Source organism: Ambystoma mexicanum, chromosome 3p (assembly GCF_040938575.1).
Source record: "Ambystoma mexicanum isolate Mex_15411 chromosome 3p, UKY_AmexF1_1, whole genome shotgun sequence".
In the NCBI taxonomy this organism is placed as follows: domain Eukaryota; kingdom Metazoa; phylum Chordata; class Amphibia; order Caudata; family Ambystomatidae; genus Ambystoma; species Ambystoma mexicanum.
Genome location: NC_090925.1, coordinates 105,674,700 through 105,699,227, shown reverse-complemented (window position 1 = coordinate 105,699,227; position 24,528 = coordinate 105,674,700). Strand labels below are relative to the sequence as shown.

At 48.8% G+C, this 24,528-nt stretch overlaps 1 protein-coding gene across 7 annotated transcripts in view; it reads left to right on the top strand.

The window, feature by feature from the left end:
• The window catches only part of LOC138580128 (zinc finger protein 777-like), a 323,670-nt gene that overhangs the window by 204,269 nt on the left and 94,873 nt on the right, over positions 1 to 24,528 (top strand). For 4 of the 7 annotated variants that reach the window (XM_069650431.1, XM_069650429.1, XM_069650428.1 and 1 more), the window contains one exon: positions 18,629 to 18,745. The exons of 1 other annotated variant lie outside the window; for it this stretch is intronic. In XM_069650431.1, the coding sequence (XP_069506532.1) occupies positions 18,629 to 18,745 (117 nt within the window). The remainder of the gene's footprint in view (positions 1 to 18,628; positions 18,746 to 24,528) is intronic. 2 more of the 7 variants (XM_069650432.1, XM_069650427.1) reach the window with 1 other exon arrangement.

The following is a 24,528-nucleotide window of genomic DNA, read 5'->3' as shown; positions in this document are numbered from 1 at the left end:
GTATTCGGAGGAATAAAGGGTTTTGTAATATTGGTGGAAGGCCTCTCCGATATGCGGAGGGTCGCAACCAAGGAGCCCCTGGGCATCCCTCACCTCCCTCACCCTTCTACTCCTCTGGACCTCCCTCAGCTTCCAGGCCAGGATCCTGTCCGCTTTATCCCCTTTTTCGTAGTATTTTTGTTTCACCATTTGGAGACTCCTCTCCGTTTTATGCAGGAGGAGGTCTTTTAACTGAAGCCTACAGTCTTCCAGTGCAGCTAGTCGGTCACGCTCCAGGGCGTGCTCCGGAGAGCCCCCCGGCTGGAGGTGGGATATTTTTCCCTGTAGGGTTTTCTCTTGGGCTTCTCTCACTTTTTTCTACAGAGCACCTATTTTTATGAGGACTCCTTGCAGGGTCGCCTTAAAGACGTCCCAAAGCGTGTGCGTGGGCACCTCCCCGTTATCGTCAAGTTCAAAGAACTCTGTGATGGCGTCTAAGACCTCTTGGGCATGGACCTCATCTTTCAATAGGGCATCATTACATTTCCAGCGCCCTCTACGTTCTCTGCACCAGCCCATTGCTAAAGTTACTCGGACTAAATCATGGTCCGATCAGGGGACGGGATCTATCTTATATCCTGCTACGTATGGACGGAGAATCTCGTCTGCCAGGATGTAGTCTATCCTAGAGAATGATGTGTGTACAGCTGAGTAGTAAATAAAGGAGGGGGCCCCCGTTCTGGGGGTTGGGATTGTATCTGTCAGACCCAGGTCCCTGTTAATCCTCTGAAAGTTTTGAGCCATGGCTTCGTCCACGGGTCTGAGGCTTCGGGGCCCTACCCGCTTTCTGTCTATGAGTGGGTCTAAGACCATGTTGAAATCTCCCCCCACCACCAGCGGGCCCTGTACAAATAGCCTAAGCCTGTCCCTCACTTCCTCCCTGAATTGGGCCTGTCCTTCGTTCGGGCCATATACTACTGCCAAGGTTAGTGGGGAGCACTGTAGGGAGCCCCATACCAACGGGTATCGGTCCTCCGGGTCTTTCAGGATTGCCTCCTTATCAAAACCTACATCCCTTGCCATCAGTATGGCCACCCCTCTCTTCTTAACCTTATGGGATTCATGGAAAACCTCTGCGATTTCCCCCCCCTCGCATTTTAGGTTCTTTCCCACTTTCCCAGTGTGTCTCTTGCACGAAGAGCACGTCTAATTTCACCCTCCTGAACTCTCTGCAAATCAGAGACCTCTTCTTGGGGGTATTTAGCCCTCGCACATTCAGGGTGCCCACTCCCAGGGCAGGTCGGGCATCAGCCATAGTCTGCGTTTCCTTCGCCCTTGGTCAGCAGTTTTGCATCGATCCTCCCTTCTCGCTCCCTTTGTCTCGTCGATGGGACACTTTTAAAACATTTCCCCAACTGCCCCCTAAACTGTCCCCCCAACTAATTTGTGTGCCCCCACCCCGGCGTCCAGCCAGTTAGTTCCGCCAGTACTGGCATTGTGGCCAGACCACCAGCCTGCCCCTTTCGGCCAGGCGATCATTTGCTAAACTGAATTTTTCGTGAGCCCACCACCCCCTGTTTCGTCCCCTCGGTTGCCCCCACTTTACTTGCATATCCGGGAAACTCTAGATTCTATTTGGCCTCCTGCCTCTCAGGCCACCCACCTTTGGGTGCGCTGCTTCAGTTGGTCGTCTCTGTGATCCTTGCTCTCGCACCTTTGTTGGTCGGGTTTCTTAAGTATTTATCCCTATGAGTCTTTTTGCTCTCCCTCTTTTGCGGGGGAGGGAGTGCCCATTTTCCTAAATTTTCAAGCACCAGTTTTCTTCCTTCTGCCACTCGACGGGCCTGGATCAGTTGCACCTCCTAAAATTGGCCCAGAAGGCCCCCCTCAAGGGTTGGGGTCCGACACATAGTCCTGGATGGCTTCCTTGATGTCCTCATCTGTAATCAACGTTGTCCGCTGGCCCAGGTATTCAAAAGTGAGGAAGAAGGGATAGCCCCACCTGTATCGTACCCCCTTCTCCTTCAGCAAACTCGTGATGGGGCGGCACATCCTGCGTTTGGCCAATGTGTATGTAGAGAGGTCCTGAAAAATGGAGACCTGGGAGTTATTGTATGTGGTCTCCCGAGCCTTTCTGGCAGCCTCCAGCACCCGTGTTTTTTCCGAATAATAGTGGAACCGGAGCAGGATCGATCGGGGTCCCCCCGCCTTGCCCCCTGCTCTGTGCACCAGATCAAACGTGAGTTCCGTGGTCATTTCTTCTTCAAAGAGGAGGGTGATAATGTTACGCACCATTCGGGTGGACTCTCTCTCAGTCTCCCCCTCTGCCTCCGGAATTCCAAAAAACCTGAGGTTGTTTCTCCGTTCTCGATTTTCCAAATCTTCCATTTGTCGCAACCTCTCCTCTTCCCTCTTCTCGAGGCCAGTTAACCTCATATTTGTCTCTACCTCTAGGGTTGCAGCTGACGATTGGTTGGATTCAACCTGTAAGATTCTATCCTCTACTTTATCCACCCGTTGATCCATTTTTTCAAACTTTTGGGCAATGTCTGAGCGCATGTCTCTGATCTCTTGTATGATGGAGGCAAAGCCCCTCTCCATCGCCGCCGTTGAGGGTGCTGAGGCGTCCGAGTGCGCCATTTCCCTGACCTGGGGAGGGCTGGATTCGGTAGGATCCAATGTTTGAAATCGATATTTCTGCAAGCTCCTATGCCAGTCCATCGAGTTGTCCCTCGGAATCGCCCCGGGACGCTCCCCAGTTCTATGAGGGCCACGAAAGACCCTTTGCGGCCAGCCGATGACGCGCTGTTGGTTGTGCCCCAGGGGATAGGGAGAAACAGGCAGGGGCGGACCCCCCCTCACTCCTCCGTAGATCTTGTCTGTGCCTGGGGGTTGCAGCCGGGTGGGCACACGCCCCGCCAGCCTCAGGCGGGGGCAGCACACCCAGAGCATAAGACCCAGGCCCCAGTTCACCATGGGGAGGGCTATCCCCCTCTCACTTCTGTGTCTTCTCGCAGTGCCCAGGGGGTCGCCACTGGGCGGGCACACGCCCCACCAGCTTCAGGCAGGGGCCTCGCACCCAGAGCGGTAGCCCCAGGGCCTTCAGCGCCCTTGAGTCACTCCATGGAGGGGGAGGGTTGCTTCATTTGCCAGGAAATGGAGGGCTGCGAGCCCAATCTCTTTGCCGTGTTGGTGGGGGGGGGGGTACTCCCCAGCACGACCCGTTCTCCCTCCTCGCGTGCTGCTGTTGGCGGCGGGGCCCAGGCTCCGACAATGTTGAGGGGCGGGGAGACCCCTCCCCCGCGGGCGGGCAGAGGCGCAATCCTGGGGACCCCCCCACCCCGCTCTGGAATATTAGAGGCCTCTCGGGGCCGAAAGGCGCTATGGCGCGGGGAGGACCCCGGGCCCGGCGCCGCCTCTCCCTCCAATCCGGGGCCCGGTACCGGGATGTGCTTCCTCCTCCTGTCCGTGTGCAGGTCTCTTACGCACCCGCACCAGCGTTCCGTGGGGAGTGGAGGAAGGTCGCTGTCACGGTCCAATGCGGCTGGCTCACGCTCCGAAAGCCGCAATCCCCGGGGGGTGGGGACTCATTGTGGTGCGGGGGGCCTGAGCCCTCCACTCAGATCCCCGGGCGCAGCTGGCCTCTGTTGTCCCGAGGTCGCTCGAATCACACGCTACGCCTTCGACGTGGAAGCCGCGGCTCGACATCTCCTCCTTCCGTGGGTCCCCGAGCGTCGCTGTTTCGCTCGGTGGGGGCCCCAGGGGTTCACTGGACGCCCCGACACGTTTTTACTCCGAGAGGGGTTTCGGGGGGGAGAGGGGGGTCTCGTTCCCCGCTGCGACCTGGCCTCTAAGGGAGCTCGGGAATCAGGCTGCCATCGCCTGTGCGCCCCCTGGTGGCCTCTTCGCCACAGCATCCTTAAGGGGCTCTGAGCAGTTGTGGTCCCGTATCTGCAGTACAGCATCTAAAGTGGGGGCTTATCCTGTTTCTGGGATTTCATGCAGACTGTTCTGTGAGTGAATCGTGCAATGCATCCTGGTCTTTAGCCAGGGACATAGAAGCTCTGTTGCTATTGCCCTCTACCAAGCATGGGAGCCCTGGTGATGTCTCAGTCCTGTCTTGCTTTGTCCTTTTGCCCCAGCCCCATCTGTGGTCGCTTCAACTGCCCATCATGCCTGTGCTGTCCTGGGGTCTGCAAAGAGGGCATGGTATCAACAGCAGATATACAAGACGACAGATGTATGTTTCAAAAACCTTTATTTAGAAAATCAGCAGGATTGGAGTAATTCCTAGATGATCCTAACTCTAACATGGGAGTAATCTCGACCATGAAACCAAAGAAAAACAGTCCTCATCAGTCTGTCAAATTATGAAGGCCTAAAGAAACCTACCCTAGCCTTCTTTCTCTAACAACAAATTTGTACAGGGGTAATAAAGAAATACAAGTGTTATCAAAAGAAGTGTCAGAATGTCTTGTACAGAAGTTCCCTTCCCCACGGTTTCTATTGCAGGGTTTTAGAGATTTCAGATGGATATGTGACGGGCACAGTTTAATCAAGTTCAGCACACTCTGGTTTACTGAGACACCTACACAGTTCAACAGGTCCTTTAAGCTCTCTTGGTCTCGCTTTCCATGTAAAGTTCAGTTCTGAAACAACCATAGGACCATTGTCCTACACAAGCCTTCTTGTGCCTGACTCAGACTTCTTTCAATGTTGCATTTTCTTTAACCACAGCACAATGTTCCCCTTTATTTCAATATGCACTTTCCGTTCACCAGAAGTTCATTACATGCTTCCCTCTGCCAGGCTCTAGCCTGCCATTTCCTTTCACCTTGGGGTGCCCTTCTCCAAGTCTTAATTCACTTGTTTCAACTTCTTGTTCCTTGGGCTTTTACTATCAAAGATTTTCGAATCTGCAAGGATTTGACTCAGACCTTTGCATGACCACTCCAACATCCCATTAGAACAGTTTTCTCATTTTCAAAAGGTTTGTGATGCTCTTATCTGACTTTGGCTGCTTGGCCCTTTCACAATCATTATCAGCTGTTTACTTTCAATGTTCCACAAAACGTCAGCTTCCTGGGTTTCGGGTCATTTTTCTGTATTTGCTTTGCTTAATGTCGGTTCTCATTTGCTTCCCATATCTTGTGTTCCCTTTTGCAGATTTACAGAGTCTTTAGAAGGGCCGAAGATTTCTTGCAAATTCCTCTGTTAATCTGTATCCTTTTCTCGTCTCACCATAGTAGTTCTCTTTCATTAAGCATTCGGAAGTTCTATCGCAACCTTTCATTAACTATGCTCCCAAGCTTACTTCTAATACAAGCCGGCCTTCAGGTCACCGGTTTTTTACTTGGGGGGGGGGGGGGGGGGAGAGCCTTTCTTCAGCGATGCCTTCCTGCTTTCTTCCAAGGCCGTCAGCTCGCAGTCTTGTGCTTCCTCCCCGACCTTGCTTCGTGTTTGGAAGGGGAGCCGGCTGTCCTGGAGCACCTGCAAGGTGTGCTTCCCGGGTGCACACCGTTCCTTTCTAGCTGCCCACAGCAGTCTCCAAACACAGGACTCCTGCCAGGGTTTCTTCCGCTCATAATTTTTTTCTTACGCAGTCCATTGGCCTTCCCGCTTGACAGCATCTAACTCCTTTGACTTTTTTGGAACTGCTTCTCTCGGCTCCCAGTCTCAATCTCTGTGTGCTTGTGCATACCACCTTTTATCACTCTACCAAGCGTTACAAGACTCAGGTGCATGTGATTGAGATTACATGCCTTACTCTGCCTGACCTCATTAGTGTGACATTGCTCTTATACAGCATAGAAGGCAATCCTTATCAATTTATTTCTCCTCTTCCTCGTCTTAGAGGTTTTGGGAAGGTGAAGTGGCGAGTGATTCTAGGAGATGTAGTTTCCCATAAAATAGGTAGGGATAATGATTTTTGGGGTAGTTGGAAAAGGGGACTACCATGTCTGGCCATTGGATGTCTCTCCCCCACTACCTGAGGACCCCCTACCCAGGTGATCCTGCCTCGCCTGTCTTCCCCGAGGGTCAGGATCCAAAATCGATGGCCCTTCCCTGGCCATCTGAGCACAGGATCCTCTGGTTTTGGGTTGTGAGAGCCCCTTTGATTCTTCACACCTCCAAAATCAAGGAGTTATTACAGAGGTCTTCATTGAACTACAGGTAATCCAGTCTGGTGGTAATCCATTTTTAGAAGATCATTGACTGATTACAACTACTGGACCCAGTAGTTTTAGTTAGCAGAAGTCCACTGTGCACCTGCGACCCCTAGACCTCCAACACTTAAACCAATGGGTAGAGCAATCGTCCCTAACTTACCTGGCATCATTGTTTGTCTTGCTTGGCTTATGAGGGCCTGGGTTGCTTATGTGTTGTTGTTAAGATGGATTTCTGAACTCTGACCTGGTGGGCAGATGTTCAGAAGGCCAGCCTAGTTTCTTGTAACATGGTAACCTCTGGACAAGCCAGACCAATCAAGGTAGCTATGGTAGGCGGTCAAGACTAAGTCTCAGGAGGGTTGAGGGTGACTGAAAGAGCTCAATGAGCACACAGAGCAAGGACACTTACAATTTACTCCCAGACAGGTGTATATATAAAAAAATATAAACATATTTATTACAAGGCCTTTGTAACTCAACACACAGTAAAAGAATCGCAGCAATCCTACTAAACCAACACAACACAATCAATACAAGATATATACAAGACCATTGGGGTCTAAAGGGTTAAAGTCACAAAATACATTCACAAACCTAGAGGGGAAGGAAAATAGGTAGTGCAGATAGTCTTTAGTCCCCTTCAACATCAAACACACACCTATCTAAGAGGCAGTCCAAACCATAAGAAGAGAGGAGCCTTATGCTCAATAGTACATGAAGTGCAGGCGCGCGCAGTTGTTCCAATGGGCAAGACGGGGTCTCTTCAGGGGTCTCTAGCAGCTCAGGAAGGTATGTGAGGTGATGAAGAATAGATTCCCACTATTCGAGGAGGGCCTCCACTTGGAGGCAGAGGTGATTCCAAGGTTCGGGAGTAGTTCACTAGTTCGTACTAGCAGTGGAAAGGAGAGGGACCCCCAAGGGCCACACATGCATAATAATGGATGGAGGTGCTAGGGGCCACCGGTTAAGGTTAGGGTTACTCACCGGCCCCAGCCGCACTCCGGACCAAACTTGGCCAGTCGAGTCCACTTCGGTTGCGGGTTCTACTGCGGCAATATGACGGCTCTAAGACTTTCAGTTCTGGAGATACAGTGAGGATTCCCAAACGGGACAGTGGCGATTTCTCCACTCCTGGTGGATGGATCAGGCCAGTTTCACTGCAGCAGGCTTGAGGGGCAAGAGGGTCACAAATGCAGCGCACGTGCAGAGATTGTTGCTCCAGCTGGGCAACACGGTAACTGCGTTTACTCCGGTCCTGGAGCACTCGTCTCACTTCAGACCTGGGAATGCCAAGTGTTCGAAATTTGGTGTGAGGGTGCCGGGGACACAGAGTTAGCAGTATACCAGGTTTCGACGGCCTCCTCGAATCGACGGCGGAGACAGCGCAAATGTTCTGCGTAAGCTGGTCAGCCCACTGGTTGGCCCAGGGACAATTCCGAGAAGGCTTACTTGCAGGGTTTGTTGAAGTGCCGAAAATAGTTGGTCCCACTATTCAAATGGGTCGAAGTGTCAGAGAGGCGTCGGGGAGGCAGGCGTCAGGGAGGGAGGAGGGAGACGTGGAGTTCAGAAGGATCAGAACCAGAGGATGAATGGAGGGATTGTGCAGAGGGGAAACATTTGGATGCTAGGAAAGAGTGCTGATAAGGCCTACTTATGCTTTTCTGTGCAAACTAGGACTTGAACTCCTTTCAGGTCTGTTGTAAATTGAAAAGAAACTCCACCAGTATCTGCAACATGAGATGGAGGCGCAACTATATCTACAGGACCAGCTAGGAGATTCGAGGTGTGCATATACTACCATCAACTTGAGACAAACCGGGGAGGGGGGGGTGTTTAGAGAGTGAAACCTAGTAACTGTGAGTTAGTGGGAGATTCCCCGAAATCTTTTGAACTTTTTAAAGAGACATCCTCATCCTGTGAGCAACATTTTGTACATGTCAAACTCTGAGCAACATTCTAAATGAAGTTCCCAGCAATGGCTGTGCAACCTCTTGTTGTGTTTATTTCTAACCTGAGGTTCTACTGGTGAATTGATGCTGGGAGCTGACGTGCTCTTGGGGCCTTGCTGCCCACTGCTCTGGACTCTGTTATTTACAGTCAAGCAAACCAGCAGTTTGATGTAAGCCAAATCTGTCACCTTTCAATTTACTTTCCCTTTTGGACTGCAAGGGATCCCCTGGGAAGAGAGAGTGCTATTTGTGTATGTGGTTAGATTCCAATGAGGAAACCACCCTGACCATTGCAAAGATGACATTTATGTTGGGACTGTCAAATAATATTGGAGGAGCTGTTTTGAAAGACTTTCAGGAAAGTCAGAGAGGGCCTGTCTAAGACAACTGTAGGCGAAGTGAGTTTAGGCTGAGGTTTTGTACGAAGGTAGAGAAATATTTACTAAAGATCAATAAGAAAAAAAATAACATTTCTCAAAACCATACACCAGGCTTGGGCTTGTCTGTTGATCCATGTCCTTGATATGAAAGCGGACAGAGTGCCATGATTACATGGCCATCTTGGGTGCTGTGGGCCACAGCCCCACTGGCACCCCGTGCCAAGCTATTCATTACATAGAATTTAGGAAATAGTTTGCTGTTTTTCAGTCATTTTGAAGACCATACACCATTTTCTTGAATTCTCTCCCAGGGAAAATTATTTTCTCCAGCATTGGATCTTTCATGGATTCACATGCTGAAATATTTCCCATTGTCAGGCTGGGAAACCTCAGTAACTTTAATATAGTGGTTTTCCTATGGAAAAACTTCGACACCTTGAGTGTCCTATCAACGTCTTTATGGGTACTTTAGGCAGCACCAATGGGATGTCCAGCATATAGCCTGCCCCCGCAGCTTCCCTTAAGATTTCAACCATCTTCCAAACTGTTGGGATCACCTTGTGTTCTCTCCGGAGAATTTGTTCTTTTTTCTACACAGCCTTTGCTGTTTCCAGTGGGTCTTTCAATACTTCTAGGTCCTGTCATGTCATCTGTAGGTCTGAAGAAGTCATTATTTCAGCCGTGTGCGACCTGCAGCCTCAAGAATGTGTACGAGAGGGACGGCCATGCAGACTGCTTGTACTGCTTATACCCCAATCACTCAGCTGAGAATTTTGCCATCTGTCAGGGGTCTCCCAGAAGAGTCTTGGGGACCCTAACAGGCGATTGATTTGCTGGCTGAATGAGGGGGCCTATGCGGCTTCGGAGGTGGGCTCTTCCCGCGGGGGCAGGTGTTACACATATGAAGGCTGACCTGCAGTGTTCATTTATTAAACATACCGCTGGATCTGTTTCTCAATGGAAACGATGTGCGCGGGTCTCTCTTTGGCACAGGTGGAGGTTGCCATGGAGACGCACATTGACATTGCTGTCAACAGGGCTTGCGCCACGTCACGTGACTCGCCAGCGGCCTGTGTTTACAACGCTTCGCCACATAGAACCCGCCCCCCTCCTGGGGTTTAATTCTGGCGTTCAACAGAGCAACGGTGCTTCTATTTGTAGCGTTATTCATCCGAAATGCTACTCCTATGAAAACTGACTTGGCTACGTCCCCCGACTTCTTTACTTCCTAATCATTGGTACCTTCCTGCCTGCTGATTTTGTTGCCGACTGGAACGGCTTACGGTATCCTTCTGTTCAAAGTACTGCTTGTTATCGAAACCTCCCATTGCTGACCTGACCTGTTTTTCTGGATATTCTTCTGCCTTGTGTTCAACTCATTAATGCACCTCCCGTTGCCGGTCCAACCTGCCTCTGGATGGCTTTCTGCCTAACGTTCTGCTGATATGTACCTTCCCGTGGGTGAACTAGCTTGCATTCCTGCTCCCTGCATATCAGCTGTTTACAACTCCGGTAAACCCTGTTTAGTATCACGTTATCTGCAGCTTCTAGCATTGGACATCTCCCAGTTGGGGAATAGTTATTGTGCCTTCTTACTACGTCTGTCTGTGACCCTATTTCACCTTACTCCAGGGTTGCCTCAGATAGCTTCTTCTCTTTTCCTTCACAAGAACTACACACACTTGACAATCTCAACCATTCAATTCCTCCTTCGTTTCTGCTATATTAAAACCACAGACATTTAAAGACTGTTCTTTCAGTATCGAAAACACGTGCACTCCTGGACGCTACCCTGCTTTGTGTACCATCCCGTACCTAGTGCAACCCATGTGCCGCCCGGGGAAGTTTACCTGTACTAACTCACCCTTATGTTGTTTTATCCCTTCGTTGTTGTCCTGGACTGTTAACCACCTTTCACATCAACTTGCATCCCATCTGGGTAAGCCTGTTTCCTTTGCTCATCTTTAGTACTGTGATGTCCTGAGTTCCAGGAATAGTGAGTTGAGATACTTTTTCTGTTTAGGTTCAGTATATAAGCATCCCAGACCAAAACCACCACGTATTAAGAAAGAGCACTAGGGCATTGCTTGTACACTGTTTGTGTATTTAGACATTAATCATCCTTTTTTTTCTTTTGCAGCCTTGGTGTTGGCGGTACGTGTGTTCCCCGCTCCTTTATTTGATAGACACCTCTGTCTGTCTAAAGCCAGCACAGCAGAGGGTTATATCATAGAGAAGAGTACTTTTCAGCTGAGTCTTGGTGAAGCCTGGCTGGCAGGTGGTTACCTGGAGAATGTCCTCATCCACTCTCACTTATCAACACCCCAAGCTGATTTGGTGTGATTTGGTGTGGTGAGTAACAGCAGGTCCTCTGCTACGTTGGCCAAGTGATCACCATCACTCCAAAGGGCAGAGCCAACGCCTAAGAAGGAACTCACTAGTGAGGCTAGGCCGGCGTCGGATTTGGGAAAAGGCAGTGAGTCTTCGGTGGCACGACCGATGCAGAGTAGTGCAGGGTTGGGGCCCCGCCTCACAAGGCAAGTCTGCGCCAAGGGCGGATAAGCCGAAGGGCTCGGGTTTACGCCAGCAGAGACCTGTGGAATCGACTCAGCATCGGACAAGGAGAATTTCAGGTCTCATTCGTTGTCCTCGTCAACAAAGAAGTCATCTTCCAGGGACAGGCGTTGCTCCTCTTCCGGCCATCAGTCACCGAAGTACCGATCCAAGTCCTCATCCCTCTTCTCTGACTAAGGAGGTGTCGGTGCCAAAGACCGTGCCAACGTCTGGTCTGTTATTTTCTAATCCACCGACGACTGCCTCCTCGACGAGGGACCTTCCATCGACGACAGCATTAACATCTATGACCCGGTCAACGACCCCGCTGATGACGACGGTGGAAATGCAGGCGTCCTCGGCGAAGCTGGTGGCTGCTGCGAGTCCATTGTCTCTCAGGGATAAGATGTGGCAGAAAGGGGCAGAATTTATGTCCATACTCCCGATAGATATTCTCCAACTTGAGATGACCTCGGCTTATGAGTTAGACTCAGATCCGGAGGAGGAAGTGCAGCCGTTTCTGGATCCTTTGGCCTTGGGCCTGCAGCCTTCTCTTCCGTCCACTTTAGGGGGTCTGGAGGCTGTCCCGCCTCAGTATCCTCTTGTCAATCCACACTCTTTGCTCTTGTTGCAAACGCTCCAGGGGCAGTTGGATTCCAGGCTCCCTGTGCCTCAGGCTCCGGCTTTTCCATTGATGCAGAACTCACCTACCATTCCTCGTCAGGAGGATGTTTTGGAAGCCCCTCGCAGTAGGTCTTCCCCGGTCCGGCCTCCTCCGCCGTCTGCCAGGACGTATAGTCCTCCTCGGAGGGATCAGGAGGAAGGGGAACTAGTGGAATCTGAGACGGACAGCGTTGCGCAGCACACTCTCTCGACTGCCTCATCTTTTCCCAGACGGGCGGATACCTGGGATAATGATCCAGATCTGGATTCTCCGAGTAGCCCGGGCCAGCCATCTCCGCCGGATGATATTGGAGCTTTTCATGCCATAATGGCTAAGGCCTGTCAAGAGTTTGGGCTCATCCCAGAGGAGGAGAAAGACTGCTTTTTGTTTGACCATATGGGGAAGAGGAGAAAGGTGGTCTTCTTGATCCCTGTATTGGACCAGGTGTGGCAGGAGGGGCTTCGGACAATGCAGCACCCATTTACGGAGCTTGTGGTCAAGGGCCACTTGGAGAAGAGGTACAAGGTGCCGGAGTCAACTCCAAAGTGCTTGACGTCACAGCCTACTCCAGAGTCGGTTGCTTCGGCTGCAGCATGTAGAAAGGCTCGTACCCAGCACAAGTGTGCGACTCCCCCTGAAAATGAAGGCCGTAAGCTGGACGCTTTTGGAAAAAAGGTCCTCACATGGGTGCTACTACCGTCAAAGCTGCCAACTCATTGGCTATCTTGGCGCGGTACGACCGCGAGATGTGGCACTGATTGGCACCTCTGTTGGATCACCTGCCAGAGCAGCAGCGGAAGGAGGCGATGCTTTTTTGTTCATGAGGGGTAGGAAGTGTCGAATCATAGTATTAACGTTGCGGTTGTGAAGACCGGAGGGGGGGTCTGTACATCCGCTCTCTATATGGTAGAGGGGAGACACAGAGACCCCTGCCAAGATTCTCTAGTATTGGTAGACGTAGTCGAGCAATCAAGGCCTAGCTTTTCAAGAGGTGATGCGAGCTGGTTCTTAAGTACAATGTAGTCCCCAAGCACCCACAAAGGAATTTCCACGCACTGTATTGATTTAAAACACAGCCTTTATATGATTAATATTCAAAGTCATATACACAATCACGATAACTCACTTTGTACTCCTGAAATCAACAATGGTAAATATGTACAATTCTAAAGTGGTACCACTAACGTTATTAGATCTCATTAAAGTGCACACGGTCAGAATGACACACAGATCAAAATAAAGAGGAAACCAACAGTAGAGAGGGGATGGAAAGCAAGATGGTTGAGCAATAGGCAGAATACTGGTAACTACCGTTAAACACAGCTCTGTGTGGAGATCCCCCCACCTGGGCAACCTGTAGAAGAAAGATACAAGCCCAGTCCATATATTGTTCCCACTAGACTTCAGTCCATATATTGTTCCCACTAGACTTTCCAATAGTTCTGCAACCCCAAAGTACCTGGCGTTGTAGCGTCCCTTGTCGGGGAAATCGACAACCCTTCTTGAGTGCCCTCCCTTTAAGGCAGGAGTCACGGGTTGTCGAACGCCCGACAGAGAATAGGTCGAGCTACGATGGGGAAGTGGCCGCATCGTTACTAGCGGTGCTCGTTGACGGGGAAGCGTAAACATCCTGCAAGGAAGAGGCGTGCAGGGCACCTCGATGCCAATAGTTCTGGAGCGCAAAGAGTTGAAGAACTGTGGCCCAGCAAGGGCATCGAGTCGTCGGCGTCTCTGTGGTCTTTGGGTGGCGGGAAACCCACTGGTGGATGCTCCTCGGCACATCGACGGTCAGGCCTTCTCCAGCAGGATACAGTGGTGATGATGCGGACGAGAGCCTCCTTGGATCAATGAAGTTCTTAGGCAACGGGAGCGCAGCGGCTCCAGTCGGCGACGGCGGTCGGCGACAGTGGTGGACAACAGTCCAGGCGCTTCTCCTTGGAGTTCCGCAGCAATCCCTGTATCGGGTCGGCAGCCTGTCGAAGGTCTGTCTACCAGGGAGCCTAGGCAAAGATCAGCTGTGCACGATGGTCCCTCGTAGCTCGGGAAGATGGCGCCTTACCAGGTCCTCTCTGGGTCGGTTCTTGAGGCACAGCAGCTTTCAGATGGTGAAGGAGAGCAACAGCAATTCTTCTCATCCAGCAGGGCTCAAGGTTAAGCTTCAGTTACTCCAGTTACTCGTCGTAGTGGACTTCAGCTTTCAAACACAATTCCTAGCAGTGAGAGGTCCCTAGATATACTGTTGATCTCCCATTCATTCCGCTGGGTCATACTCAAGCATCCAATCACGACTACGGGTTTTCAGGCAGGCAGACAGCCAATCAGGCACACGAGGTATTCAGGCCATTCACTTCTCTCCAGACACTCACAACAAGTTATGTGTATTGGGACAAGTACCGAGCCATTCAACACTCCAAGCCGCATTCATACCAGTTTTCGGCAGGGCTGTCTCAACCATTGTGTCAACCACCAGATACTAGACAGCCACAACATAGAATGTATATTCGTCACACACTCCATTCACCCAGGACCCACCCACAGGCGTACCCACAACATACGGTCGTTGAGAAGGCTCCAGCCAGTCTGGTCGGCACTTCCCCACACTACCATATACGGGACTTCCACCCAACAGCCAGTCAGGGGGAAGGGACAGAGGCAGGGCTTCCCGGGACTTCGGGAAGATCAAGGTAACAGGAGGTGGAAGGCAAGAGGCCATGGGGGCCATTTTGTGTCCATCCCAAAATGGAGGACGCTCAGGGCACCCGTCATTTCAGCACGTAGCCGCCACCAGCCCATACCCTGCTCTGTGGGTCACACACAGGTGCCCAAAAACATACACTAGGGGCACAGGGTTGTACCCCTACCCATGGGTGCCATAAGGGTATCCCACGGGTCTGTTCACCAAACCAAAAGAGAGAGAGCTGCACCGCCAGGAGTCCCACATGAACTCCTGCGCGGAAAACACGACAAAACACACGATAAAAAGCAGTAAAGGACAAGGATACGGAGGCCCTGTCCCTCCGATGCATTTCCAGCATCACAACGGTCAACCTGGCAGAGACTGGGTTTAAAGCGATTAATGATGGGGCGGTCCTCCGGCGTCAGGCCTGGCTTCGCTGTACTGATTTCCGGCCAGAGGTTCAGCACAAGGTGGTGGACATGCCTTGCAAAGGGGAACCTCTTTTCGGAGAGAAGATTGACAACGCGTTGAAGGACATGAAGGCAGACTCCGATACTGCGAGATCCCTGACAGCCCTTGCCCCTTTCGCTCCTTTCATGGGGTCTCTCGGAACGCAAGGTTTGCAGGTTCCCTCGACAAGAGGTACGGTAGATCTACCTATTTCTCCCAGGGTTTGAAACCCTGTTCCTTCCAGTCCGCACAGCTGAACAAGGAGTATCAAGCACCGCGAAAGAGAGGTTCTTCCTTCTCTCAAAGAGGCAGTCAGTCCAAGCCTCAACAATGACTGCCACAAGGGCAGTCGACTAGGAGGGAGGGTGGCGCACCACTTCGACAAGTGGCGTTTGATCACTACAGACAGATTGGTGCTGGAAGCAGTCGAATACAGCCACTCGGAGTTCAGGCGTCCGCAACTCCCTATTACTCCGGTAAAAAGAGCTCAGCCGCACCTGCAAGTCTTGCATCAGGAAGAGCATCTGATGCTGCAAAAGGGGGCAATCAAGAGGGTCCTGGCGTTGGAAAGTAGAAAAGAGGAAGAGGAACCGCCTCCTGGTTGTTTGTCATCAAAAAGCCAAACCGAAAATGGCGACCCATTCTGAACCTGTGGCCGCTCAACAAAAATGTAAAGCGACAGAAATTCATATTTTCACATCCCCATGCACCGCAGGCATCGCAAATTTCTATGGTTTGTGGTCGGCGACGAGCATTACCAGTTTCGGGTGCTTCCCTTGGGCCTAAAGTCAGCTCCCAGGACTTTCACCAAGTGCCTGGCTCCGGTGGCGGCTTACTTCCGCAGAAACGGACACCATGTTTATCCGTACCTCGACGACTGGTTGGTCAGGGGGGCAGCTCGTCAGCGGACAGCGGAGTCTCTCAGCGCAGCTAATATCCTTTTACATCGTCTGGGCTTTGCAGTCAACTTCAGCAAATCCTGTCTGGCGCCTTCAAGGGATTTGGTTTTTCTGGGTGCTCATTTTCAAATGGCGCTCAATCAAGTCAAGCCGTCAAAGGAAAGGATAGAGAAGCTGTTGTCCCTGGCAGGCTCGTTTTTACTGGGAACTTCAGTCAGTGTCCGCGTGTACATGTCTCTTCTCGGGACCATGGCGTCCTGCATCCCACTCATCTCAAACGATTGTCTTTTGGTGGATGACCCTCTTCACCTGGGGTCAGAGCCAGATCTTCTTTCACAGAACAAGGGGAGGGTGTGGCATCACAACCCAAGCTCCCTCAACCTTGCTGCATGGCTCCTGACCACTCCGAATTCAGAAACTTCAGGATTCCTCAGGAATGTAGCTGCATCTTGGCTGCAGCAAGGGCGCCATCTACCAACGTGTCATACGCCCATATGTGGAAAAGGTTCTGTATCTGGTGTTCGTAGCAGCTGGACTTGCAGCCATTGCGGGTTTTACCTCCACACCACCTTCTTTACCTTCCGCTGTTGGTGAAGGAGCATCTGGCATTGTCTTCAATCAAGGTTCACTTGGCGGCAATCTCAAGGTTCACGCAGCAGTGCAACTCTACACCTCTAATCAGTGATAGATTGATTAAACATTTCCTCAAGGGCCTTTTCAGGACTTTTCCCCAAAGAAGAAGTTTTCCCCAGTCTGAAGTCGCAACTTGGTGCTCGCGGCCCACATGAAACCATTGTTTGAGCCTATGTCAATGGCTGCCATAAAATTTCTCACGTCGAAGGTTGTTTTTCTGGTGGCCATTCCGTTGTTTCGGAACTGCAGGCTCTGGTCATTGACCCTCCATACCTGCGTTTCATGAAGGACAAGCTTCTCCTCTCTACATATTTATTCCTAAGATTCCGTCGGACTTTCACAAGAACACTACGATAGCCTTACCAACCATTTTTCCTAAGGCTTCCACTCCAGCGGAGAAAGCATTGCATTCCTTGGATGTCAATAGAGCTTTGAAGTTCTCTTGGGACCGGACTAAGTCGTTCAGGGCATTAAGGCATCTCTTTGTGGCTTTCGGCCCCTCTAACAAGGGGAAGCCGATTTTGAAGCAAGGCATCTCACAATGGGTGTCATCTACAATATAATTCTGCCACGAAAATGCCAACAAACCTTTACAGTCGACTCCCAGGGCTCACTCTACAAGGTCCACTGAAATTGATTTTTTTCTGTTGTTTATATTACCTCTACTACAGGTCCTGTTTGCCTGTTATGCACCTCCAGGTCCTCTTACTGCTACATTGTCTATTCACAGCATGTGAATCCATGAAGGATCCAATGCTGGAGAAGGGAGTAGTTTCTTACCTGTAACTCCATTTCTCCAGTGTTGGTATCTTTCATGGATTCACATGTGCCCTCTGGCCTCACCCCTCCAGGCAAACATCCTCTTAAGGTATCCCCCTTGTTTGGAGAGGTTAAAATCTGAAGGGAAGTCGCAGGCGGGTCTATATACTGGATGTCCCATTGGTGTGGCCTAAAGCATGCATAAAGACGTCTATAGGACACTCAAGGTGTCGAAGTTTTTCCATAGGAAAACCACTATATTAAAGTTACCGAGGTTTCTCAGCCTGACAATGGGAAATATTCACAGCATGTGAATCCATGAAAGATATTAAAGGGATGGTCTAGTAAACATTTTTATTTGTTTGTTTACTCCGGTCCCCGTCCTCCGCCTACAGCACTAATGAAGGGAAAGCCACCCAGCGGTAGCCTTTGTTTACTACAGCTGGCTGGCTTTTCCTTCATTAGTGCCGCAAAAGCAAAAGCCAGCACAGGAGGGCCTCCATTTCACAAAATGGATGCGCCCATGTGCTTGCTTTTGCGAATTTTGAGCATGAATAGCTCAAAATTTTACATAGGAAGTTTTAAAACGGAGAATGCTAGTATTTTTTTTTTTATGTTGCCTATCTATTTTTTAAATACATTTTTTTACTAGACCATCCCTTTAACGCTGGAGAAATGGAGTTACAGGTAAAAAACAAATCCCTTTCTTTCTTTTCTTGTTTATAGAGCATGGCTCTTGTTTAAAGCAGACAGTGCCACGTGAGGTATTATCTTGATAAAGGAGTCATCCTACCTCACCTATTTCGACTTTAATAACTCGGTGCATTCATGACAAAGATCTCAGAAGTCGTTAAGAGCTTTTTGTCATGAAAACATTGGGTTATTGAGCCCAAATATGTGATATTGAATGATTCCTTTGTCAAGATCATACCTCATGTTGCACCAATGAGTGACGCGAGATGTAGTGGGATAAGACCCAGTGCTTGCTTGCTTGGTGTAGTGGTGTAGGAGGTCCAGTGGCTTGTATAGTTCCAATGTGTACACGTTGGTCCGCTAAGCCATATCAAAACACACAGGACTCCACTCGGCACATGTGTTATGTTCATGCTTTTCCAGAGTGGTGCACAATCTGCCTTATTTGGCACTAATTTCAGCCTGTCTTGAGTGTTTTGAGGGGCGAGGGGCTGTGGAGATCACATTGCATTAGTCTGAGCACACATTGACAGGGACTTTTGTCTTCTTTGCCTGGTTTTTGTGAGGAGTGGTAGGATCTTGCAGAGAATTAAATGTTTGAAGCCTGTATCCTTCACCTCTGCATTTATTTGATTTTTACCATCAGTAGAACTTTTTCAAATGACTTTCTTTTTAAGAAGATACTGAAAGCTGACTGTTATACATAGCTAAGTTTCCATTTTTTGATGTGGTTGTTTGTGTCATGCACCCTTTTTTTATACTGATGCTGCGTTATGTTCGCATTACAGAAAAATGTCAGTAGCACTTTTTTTCCTTGCCCAGCAGGATTTCTATTCCCCAATGTCAAGGACGTGTTGAGTATGGAGGAAGAGTCGAACACAAGTTTACAGGATTGCACGGACTCAGATGGTGAAGAAGGAAGCCTTGCATCTGGCTCAGGTGGGCTGGCCATTACCCTTGCGTTTTGAAGGGTTTAAATTTGGTCAAAGAAGGACCAGCCTTGATCGGAAGTGCTGGCTGCCATGATTTCTCAAATATCTCTCTCTTCCCTCCGCCCCACGCTGAAAATGCACCAGTGAAAGACTCTGTGTAATTTGTGCTGTCTCTTTTCTACTCATCAAACTAACTACTTTCTGTCACATACCGTGGGATCAACAAATAACTTGAGGCTCCCAACTGTGGTATAACTTCGATGTACTATACAAAACAGAAATGGGAATAAGTCCTTTACGTTCGGTATCAACAAAACAGAGATGCGCCTCTGAATAACAATGCACAGGTCCAGCGAAAACACAAATGAGTGAAGGGGGCCTTATGGCCCTAATTTGAGTAGGAAAATGGTCTTGTGTCCAAGCTCACTCGTTTACAAAGGCTTGTCGTCAGAGTGTTATTGCCCTAGGCAGGGTCACATAAAATCATTTAAAGTTCCTGAGTTTTCAGAGTTTATGTAACCTTCTGCCATTGTCTGTAGCAAAGATTGGCCCATCTCGGCATGGCGGCCTCAATGCCCAGATGACCGTTGATTCTTTTCCCCATCTGCTCTGCGTGAATTTTCAGGCTGCAGCTATTATTGTCTTTCCCTCAGCTAACAGCGTTTTACTTTTCTTGCCCTTTTTGGGTGTATGCACTCTCCTCCACATGGTTTGCTCCCCTTCCCCTATACCTAAGGAAAGAATCTCACAGGAGAACCCAAAGGGTTCCCAGCAGCACTGCAAATAAGGAGATGTGTGCTGCAACAGTTAAACACAGATGCCTTTAAAGAAATATGGAGGAAAGCAGACTCCATAGTAAAGATACATCACAGAGAACAGAGTTCCAAAAGTCAGAGCAAATCAGAATGAATGAGGGTAAAAAGGACCCCCTCATTCAGGATAGAAAGAAAAAGGGCCAGAAGTGAAGCGAAAAATACTGGGGGTCTCACTGGGAGATGGGATGAAGCAGAACAATGATAAATCACCCTATCTCCCCTTGTCCATTTTTAGTATGTTCCAATGTTTCTTCATTATTTTGTTTTATATGACTCTCGTGGTTAAATGCAGTAATGAATAGACATTTATCTTTCTGGTCAATGTATTTTTTTTTTTTTAGGGTTCGGTAATCTCTCAGTCTGCTTTTTGACTTTATTTTCAGCCAAATCTGTACTATTCCTAGAATAGCCTCTTTCTTTGAACCTGGCTTTCAAGACACTGCATTGTTCCAGATAAGCAATTTTTCTAGTACAATTCCTTTTGGCACGTAAATATTCACGTCCAGGTATATTTTCAATTACACTTTTTTTGTGACAGTTTGTGGCATGAGAATACTATTTGCATTTGTCTGTTTTCTGAATGTCTTTGTTTCTCTTTTGTTATCTGAATGAGTAAGTCCATAAATGACACTTTTCTTTTGTCATGCGTCATTGTAAATTTGATCCCAAAGGGGGATCAGTGATCGATTGTGCAAATTATTGTAATCTTATGCTTGCACCTTTCCAAATAAGTAAAATGTCATCATTACAACCAGCCTATTTGATGATTTCTCTCTGTTTATCTGGCATAATGAAAATGTCCTCGATATATCCCATTACAAGATTAGCTATCGATGGGAAACACTGCAATCCCATGATCAGAAGGAGGTTGTTGTATAAAAAGACAACAAAATGGCAGCCGCAGACATTTAAAAAGATCGCCAGTATACATGCAGCCACCACACCACGCAATACTGCATAAAACTAAGAGGTGATAAGCCAGTATAGAATAATCAAGTTAAAATAGGCTGTTTAGCTGGTGTAAACAATCTTACAAGTCCTACAATAAGGCTTATACTCTTTTCACAGCTCGTTTTATTCAAATCATATAATGATCTACAATGATGTATGGAAGTAAAGTTTAAACAATTTTGATTAAACATTGAAAATTGGTTACTTAAGGAGACCGTCTAATGTGTGCGAGTGTTGATAATACTCACACTCGAGGTTACATAAAATGGATCAATTTTATCAAAGCAGATAATTAATTTTTATTAACAATAAAATAATGGAAAAATAAAATTAAACACGCATAGTTTCCTTTTTGTTCTTACCTTTTCTGCTTCTTCATCCCTTGCCATTTTGTATTTCCCACCATTATTGATGTTGGGCCAGGACAAACAGAATTGACTGTAACGTGTTCAGTCACTTAAATGAAAGAAAAATGTATGTTTAAATAGGCATGAAATTCCCTGAAGAAGCTCACTACTTTTTTTTTAATGTGTTTTTATTGGTTTAACTTATACAACATACAGGCCTAATCTGACATCATCATACAATGCATCCATTGTTTCCCATGAACTCCCTCCCCAAATATCCCCCCTTCCAGCCTGTCTTCTGGTCATATTCTCCCCATGCTTGTGCCTTCGTAAGCTCTGTGTAACAGTTATACCGTCACCTTAGCATCCTTGAAGGGTGTGTCTCTACTCCCTTGCGTCCGGAGGTGAGCATGTACTGTATCAAACAACTTTTGGAGCATAGCCCTCCATAATTCGATGTCCGAGTTTCCTTCCTCTTGACCTCGGCGGATTGCCTCTTGCCACACTGATATCTCTGCCAGAGTCCACTTCTGTAAGTCCTGCCACCAGTGCCCTACATTTTGGCCCTTCTGTGTTTTCTACCCCATAGCTATTCTACGCTTCGCTAGTACATACCCCAAGCCCATGAGCTTGCTAGCATGTTTCATCCATTTTGGCTGTGAGAACTCGCCTAACAAGCAGACTTTAGGAGATTGCACGTCCAAACTTATGTCTGCTTTGGCTGTTAATTGTGTGATCTCCTCCCAGTATGTTAATATTACTGGGCAAGCCAAAAACATTTGTACCATATCAGCATTTGTGTGTTTACATTTGGGGCAATAGTGGTGTGTGCTCTTGCCAAAGCGCAAAATTTTCTGGGGTGTCAAATATGCTTTGTGGGTCACATAAAATTGCAGGAGCTGCAGTTTGGCATTCCTTGACAATTTTCTATGGTACGCTATCGCACGTTCCCATACCCCTTCCGCAAATTGTCCCTGTAAGTCCTTTTCCCACCTCAGACGGGTCTGTAATAGTCATATCTTCCTGTTGTCCTATAAGCAGATTGTATATATGCGACACTGGGCTCCATCGGAGGTGTTATAAAGTGTCTATCGCATCTTCCTGTTGCAACTCTCCTCCTCCCCTCAGCCACTTCTGTTTAAGTTCTTGGAGTAAAGAGACATGTGTGATTTATTTTCCTGCATGCAAACCCATCATAGTGGCTAGTGCACCAAAGTCCCTTAGTCTCCCTTCTTGGAGTACATCCCCAATCGTGGCCACCCCCTTGCGTTCCCAATATTTCGTCAGTCTCATTCTACATTGCAGGTCTTCAGCTTTCAGTGCCACCAGTGGAATTTGGGGTAGGTAAGGCTCGCTGGTTCCTAAAGGTTTGCAGGCTTTGTGCCATATTTGATTCCCTAATGTTAATAAAAGTGCAGGCACCCGCAAGTGCGACTCATGTATCCATACCACCTCTTTTAAGAAGAATGGGTAACAGGCTGGTTGTAAAATGGGTGTGTCTTGGGTTGGCTCATCGGCTAGCCAACCTGAAAAGTACTGCAGTTGGCTAGCCACAAAGTATGCTTCCAAGTTGAGTACCCTATGCCTCCCATTTCAGAAGGTTTTTCTAATTTGCACAGCGCTAGTCTACACCTTTTGTTCTGCCATAGAAACCCCCTGCCTGTCGTGTCTAGTTTCTTTAAGAAGACTTTAGGGATATTGTATGAGATGTTTGTGAAGTAATGAAGGAGTCTGGGGAGGACAATCATTTTCAGCAGTGCTGCTCTACCAATCAATAAGAGGGGGAAGTCTAATCCAGAAGTCCATGGACTTTGTTATTTCCTCTACCGCCTTCTGTGTGTTGTGCCCATTGTGAGGTGTGATAGACATCTATCCCAAGGTACCTAAATGAGCTACTTAACCGGAAGTGTAGGCAGAAATTCCAGGGCACCTCGGCTGTAACCTGCTAGTGGGAACAGAATGGACTTCTGCTCATTGACCGTGATGCCCGAGAGCTCTGCGTATCATTCCAGAACTTGGAGTATATACTGTAAATTGGTCTCTGGGTGTTGTATGTACAGCAGCATGTCATTGCATATAGGGCCCCAAAGTGCCACCTGCCATGTATGTGTATGCCTGCCTCTTTGTATGCTTTACACAGGTACACTGCGAGAGGTTCTAGGGCCAAGATGAACAGCATAGGGGACCAGGGGCATCCCTGCCTCGTGCCTTTCTGCAAGACCCACTGTTTCGAAATTTGGCACTGTTTCTTGACCCTGGCTGCCAGCTGGCTGTATAGCAGTTGTACCCATTTGGTGTAGTTTGGGCTCATGCCGAATCGTTTCAATATGACCGCCAACCATGGCCACCTAAAAGAATCAAGCGCCTTGACCGTATCCAGGGAGGCTATGGCGTAGTGGTCATTGCTCTCCTTGGTGTGGTCCAATGTGTGATGCAACCTCTGCAGGTTCCCAGTCATGTTCCTGCCTGGCACATATCTCAATTGGTCTGGGTGTATCAGTGTGGCTATTACTGTTTTGAGTCTGTTTGCAAGTAAGGTTGTAAGTATTTTCCCATCTTGGTAATGGAGTGAAAGTGGCCTGTATGACCCACATTCAGTGTCTGACTTATTTGGTTTAAATAGGGGTATGATAATGAACTCCCTAAGGGACATCAGGAGACCCGCTGCATTGAACTTTGTTAATAATGGGGCTGTCACCTCTGTGATATATTCTTTCTCCAGCATGGGGTCTGGCATGGATTCACATGTTCATGAATATTCCCTGTTGTCAGGCTGAGAATCCTGGGTAAAGGAAAAAATCAGTATCGGTTTCATTTCTGATCTGTCTTTCTTAGTAGTAACCAATCACTGGTCTCTGGGTCATACTGCCCCCAGCCAAAGACTGCCCACTACCTAAACCCCTCCCCTGGCAGCCATCCTCAAATTTTTACCGCACATTCAAGTGTTGGGAGTCCTCGTGCTATAGCTCTCGAGCTTTTACTGCGTTTTGTATTTTTTTAAAGAGTTTCATCTCATTTTTTCAGTCAATCGAGCCTCAAGCTCCACCGTTTCTACTTCCGATCAACGGGGACCCATTTCAGAATTTTCTACGCCCCTCAAGGGCGAAGTTTCGCCGAGTTAATCTTCTTGGAGGATTCCAGAAGATCTGAGGCCTACTTCGTGGACATGGCCCAGGACAAGGGAAGCTCGACGCCCAGAGCTGTTCAGGAACTGCCCTGGATGCGGATTACAGAATGTTTTCAAGGAGGATGAGCATTCGAGATGTCTCTACTGCCTTCATGAAGACAAAACGCACGTGGAGAAGGACTGTGTGTTTTGCAAGAACTTGTCGGAACGGACTATGTGGGATCGTCTGATCCGCCTCGCCAGCTGGCTGGAGAAGGGCCCAGCAGGTGAGAAGAAGAAGAAGTCTGAGCGATCTTCTAAATCCTGTGAGGGCGCCCCAGCGATAGGGGCCCAACAGAAGGCAAAGCACTGCGATCAGCGGGCACCGGGAGCACCGAAGGGTCGGGCTCCTCGGCTGCCAGGCAGGGCGCACTTTCACCGACGCCATCAACCACGAGCCAACGCTCTCGCTCGGGAAAGACAAAATCTGAGAACCCGGGTAAGCTTCTGGAGAGGCCCCGGTCGATCTCAAAGGAGTCAGCCGAGGGGGAGTGAGGCAGTGACCCTCCCC